The 4971-nt window shown below is 48.2% G+C and overlaps 1 protein-coding gene across 1 annotated transcript; it reads left to right on the top strand.

The window, feature by feature from the left end:
• The first annotated feature begins 1983 nt into the window (after positions 1-1983).
• LOC119305127 (tricetin 3',4',5'-O-trimethyltransferase-like) lies at positions 1984-3259 on the top strand. Its single transcript, XM_037581735.1, has one exon. It carries the CDS (start codon positions 2007-2009, stop codon positions 3060-3062), a length of 1056 nt encoding a protein of 351 aa, XP_037437632.1. The 5' UTR covers positions 1984-2006; the 3' UTR covers positions 3063-3259.
• Positions 3260-4971: the final 1712 nt, after the last annotated feature.

Here is a 4971-nt window from a genome sequence, read left to right as displayed (position 1 = left end):
GGGGGAGGGGGTGCGGCCCCCACTTTCCCTCTGCCTCTCCCTCTCCTTCCTTCTTTCCCCTTCTTGGAATAGGAAAGGGAAACCAACTAGGATTGGGACTCCTAGTTGGCTCCCCCTTGGCACGCCCCTCTAGGCCGCCGGCCTCCTCCCTCTCCTCCTTTATATACATGTGTAGGGGGCACCCCAAAGGCACATCAATTGTTCTCTATGCCGTGTGCGGTGCCCCCTCCACAGCTTACTCCTTCGGTCATAGCGTCGTAGTGCTTAGGCGAAGCCCTGCACAGATCACATCATCAGCACCGTCGCCACGCCGTTGTGCTGACAGAACTCTCCCTCGACCCTCTACTGGATCAAGAGTACGAGGGACGTCATCGAGCTGAACGTGTGTTGAACATGTAGGTGCCGTACGTTTGGTTCTTGTATCAGTTGGATCGTGAAGACGTTCGACTACATCAACCGCATTAACTAACGCTTCCGCTTTCGATCTACGAGGGTACGTGGACACACTCTTCCCTCTCGTTGCTATGCACCTCCTAGATAGATCTTGCATGATCGTAAGAAATTTTTTGAAATTGCATGCTACGTTCCGCTACATAAATACCTTTGCAGAATTACTGGCCAAGGGGCATCTACTCACTCCAGAACACCACAATTCACACCATCCTGAAAATTTAGTGAAACATTAGTGCTAACTAAATCTAGTCAAATTCAATTAAAGAATTCATACATACATATCAATGTTTGTCTGAATGCAGTAACAAAAAAATTCACTTAGACCAATTTTAGGTGCTGCCTAGATTCAGTTCCTATCAAAGATTTAGCTAACATATGAACACCACACCAGCTCTGTACTTCAGTTTTCAGTTATCAGATAGTGAAACAACAAGAATATCAATGTTGTTTGCACTATGTACCACCAAATAAATCTACACATGAACACGACTATTGTTTGCTCTTACCGTAGTAGCACACCCAATGAATCTCCTTCCAATGTTAGTCCCTTCAAATGCCACAAACCCGCCTGGTCTCTGCCTGTGCAGGATGCACTTACTATCAGGTTCAACCAGAAGCCCACAGAAACTTGGATCTATCACCGTGTCAGGAGTTTGCTGCAGTACCAACCCCATATATATCAGCCACAACAGCTCACACATAAGAACTAACATGGAAGAAATCAAGAGCATCTTCAAACCCTAACCCTAACCCTAGCATAGGAGAGAACAGAGTGAGCTGACTTACAAAATACTCCATCTGCACGCTGCTGCACTCGTCCATGTACTCGTCATCGTTGGATGACTCGTTGCTGTTGGGCCAGGAAGGCATGCTCGCGCCGCCGCATCGCAGTCGCCGGAGGTGAGAAAGAAGAGGAAACAGAGGAAGAAGATAGCGAGTTGGGGAGAGGAGTGGGTGAGACGAAGAGGAGTGAGTGAGCCGGTCGGCTGTTTTGACCTGGCCCTGGCTGGTTCCGACCGTCCCGAGGCACTAACATCCGCGAGTAGGGCGCCGTTAGCCGTTAGTGCACGCGCCAGGCCTGCCATGTCAGGAAAGTGGTTAACCTAGCTAAAACGACGATCAACACGACTTGGTAGTTTTTTGTCACAAAATTTGAAATTTTTGATAGTTATCAGTCATTTTTTTGAAAGTGATAGTTCTGTGGGACGATAACCCCTAATGTGGTAGTTTTTTGTCAAATACTCGTGTAGGGAGGGTGGGGTGGTAGATTGTCAGTGATATTCGGCCGGGAGCGGGGCGCCTGGGGTTGGCATGCCCTAGACTTGATACTTTATCTGTAAGAGAACCGTAGAGTGGTACCAATTCGTTATCCTAACCTTAATTGTTATACCAGCTTGCAATTAACTCCATCTGGTCAGTTGAATCACCAAGAACGACGGTCTAATGTATCTGATGTACCGTACAACAAGTCTATAAATAGACCCTTAGCAAGCAGACTGCCGGCATCCAACACCACGCAGACACAGCAACCAGCCCAGCCCAATAATTAGGAAATGGCGGACGACAGGGAGGCCTTCATGTACGCGTTGCAGCTCTCATTGGCGCCTATCGTGCCAATGACACTCAAGAGCGCGGTGGAGCTGGGCATGCTAGAGATCCTTGTCGGCGCCGGTGGGAAGATGCTGTCGCCGTGGGAGGTGGCCGCGCAGCTGCCGTCGGCTAACCCGTGCGCCCCGGCTACGCTGGACCGCATGCTGCGGCTGCTGGCGTCGTACAACATCGTGTCATGCGAAGTGCAGCAAGGCAAGGACGGCCTGCTTGCCCGCCGGTACGGCGCCGCACCGGTGTGCAAGTGGCTCACCCCTGACAAGGACGGCGCTTCCCTAGGCCCGCTCGTCCTCCTGAACGACAAGATCCTTATGGAGACCTGGTATCATCTCAAGGACACGGTCCTGGACGGTGGCCAACCCTTCGACAGGGCATACGGAATGACGCTGTTCGATTACCAGGCCGTGGATCCGCGATTCAACGGCGTGTTTAATGTGGCCATGAAAAGCCACTCCACCTTCATCATCAGGAACCTCCTCCAGTTCTACAGGGGCTTTGATGATGATGCCGTCAGTACACTTGTCGATGTCGGTGGCGGCCTCGGCGCCACCCTCCACGCCATCACTTCCAGGTACCCGCACATCAAGGGGGTAAACTTCGACCTCCCCCACGTCATCTCCCAAGCGCCTTCTTTCACACGCGTGCAGCATGTGAGCGGCGACATGTTCGACAAGGTGCCCTCTGGGGACGCCATCCTCATGAAGTGGATACTCCATGATTGGACCGACGAGCACTGCACCAAGCTTCTGAGGAACTGCTACGATGCACTGCCTGGGCACGGCAAGGTGGTCGTCGTGGACTGCGTCCTGCCGGACAAACCGGATGACACGCCCGAGGTGAAGACGATGTTCGAGCTGGATATTCTCATGCTCATGCAGACGCCCGGCGGCAAGGAGAGGTGTCTGAAGGAGTTCCAAGAGCTGGCCAGGACCGCCGGTTTTGTCAGCGTCAACGCCACCCACATCTGCAGCAGCGCCTGGGTCGTTGAGCTGATGAAGTAAATCTTCGTCGGTGCTTTCGAGCTTCCTTGCTTTCTCTCGATCGTTTCAGCGTGTGTCATGTCTTTTTTTTTTTGAATAACGTGTCTGCCTGCTCGCTCTCTTAATACCCGTTGCATAATTTTTTCTGTCGTGGTTTTAGTTATAATTTTAACTAAAGTCATGACAAGAATTATGAAATGGAGGAGTTATTATGTTGATGCCGAGACTGTTTGTATTTCATACAAGCTAAATACTGAGAACTCTCGGATAGAGTATTAGAATGAAAAGACCATTACCCCGCAAAAAAAAAGAATGAAAAGACCATTAATTATATAAGGCAGAACCCAGGGTTCTAGCCCAATCCCATTTCTAAATCAATAATTCCTAGTGCTTTTACCTTTCTTGCGTACTCATGCTGAACCAGTTGCTAGCCATATGTTTAGGAGGCTATTTTCTCCTATTAAGTAAGATTCTTAAGCTTAATAGGCCGAAAGATCGAAAAGTACGGACCATTTTATAATAAAACCGGACCATTTGTAAATCAAAATAGAAAAAGAAATCTAGCTACTCTCTTCTCTGTCTCCTTCAGAAAAAGAAAGCTAAGGCAATTGATGTTGAATAAACAAAATTACACCGAACCAATTAGGAGTTTTCAGAGATTATGCCCAGCGTCACATGACACTACTTCATTGTATGCAACACGAGGAACCGATCAAGAAAGATGAAGAAGACGTGCACAAGTTCAAGATCGAGGTTAGACAAGCATGCATGTATCAGAACAACAACGTGATCAAGGCTGCAGCAGCTGCTGCGAGGACTAACGACACAAAGGAAATCCGGCAGGAACTGAAGGCCACCGATCCCGACCATCTCGCGACACAGACGTCGAAAGCTCCTCCATAGTCGACGGGGCACTTCACTTGTCCTGGGGCGGCAGCAGCACGGACATGCACAACTGATTTCAATTAGTACAAATGAAGTATGATCAACGATTCTGCAAAGATATTAATTCCAGTGTAGTGTTCAAACGGTCAAATGGATGAGATGATTAACGATTGCTCAGATTAAAAAGACTAGAAGGTACATTTACAACTTAACGATCAGTGCACTCAAAGTTTGAGAAGACTGTATATATAGCACCGCATCACCAGGACACTCGATACTGTAATTAGTAGGCAGTTACAAGTTAATAGAACAGATGCCGCGAGTAGATATATGGTCAATACAAAATGTTCCAATAATTTTTCGTAGGGCGAGGTCAGGGTGCTTGCCCTACCTTGATTTCCAGAGATTTTGTTTTACACATATATTAGTCACTAAAACAGTAGAAAAGAAAACCACATTTACATTGGGCCGTGAGCACTATCCCACCTTATTGGGCCTTATGTAAGTCACGCATGGAGCCACCCGATCCTGTTTTCCAGTCCACACGACGCTCGATCAGGGCTCGTTCCTTCGTTCGTCAATGCTCCAATTCACGGCCGACACAAAATCGATCAGCAGTGGCGTGGGGGCGGCGGCCTGCAGCAGCAGCGTGCAATACCTTCGGCCAGTAGGAGCAGCACGCGGGAACCGCGCTTCCTACTGAGTTCTGCGTTCATGGGCTATTTGCTATAGATGAATATGTGATCAGTGGCTGGAGCAATTTCGCATGCCCATGGCTAGAGTAAATAGAGACCACGATAGTAAGTGCACAATTCTGCAGTTGCCTTTTGTTGCATGCCACTAAGTTTCTACCAAGGGTTAGTACTGGTTATGGAATGATATGCATTTTTTCTTCTGTTTGCAAAGTGTTTCCTTTTTCTTTTTTGCATAAAATAGATCTGCCCGAAATGTTTTAGGGTTTAATACTCTAAGATTAGTGGCGATTTTACATCGTGCCATGCGACTTTCAAACTATGTAAGTATTTATTGATTCGTCACATTTCCG

Source organism: Triticum dicoccoides, chromosome 5B (genome assembly GCF_002162155.2).
Source record: "Triticum dicoccoides isolate Atlit2015 ecotype Zavitan chromosome 5B, WEW_v2.0, whole genome shotgun sequence".
Classification (NCBI taxonomy): Eukaryota; Viridiplantae; Streptophyta; class Magnoliopsida; order Poales; family Poaceae; genus Triticum; species Triticum dicoccoides.
The sequence above is the reverse complement of the archived record's forward strand: the minus strand, read 5'-3'. Positions and strand labels throughout refer to the sequence as shown.

Bases quoted from the DNA above. Each gene is read 5' to 3' on its own strand.
- LOC119305127 (XM_037581735.1), top strand. From the start codon at position 2,007: ATGGCGGACGACAGGGAGGCCTTCATGTACGCGTTGCAGCTCTCATTG.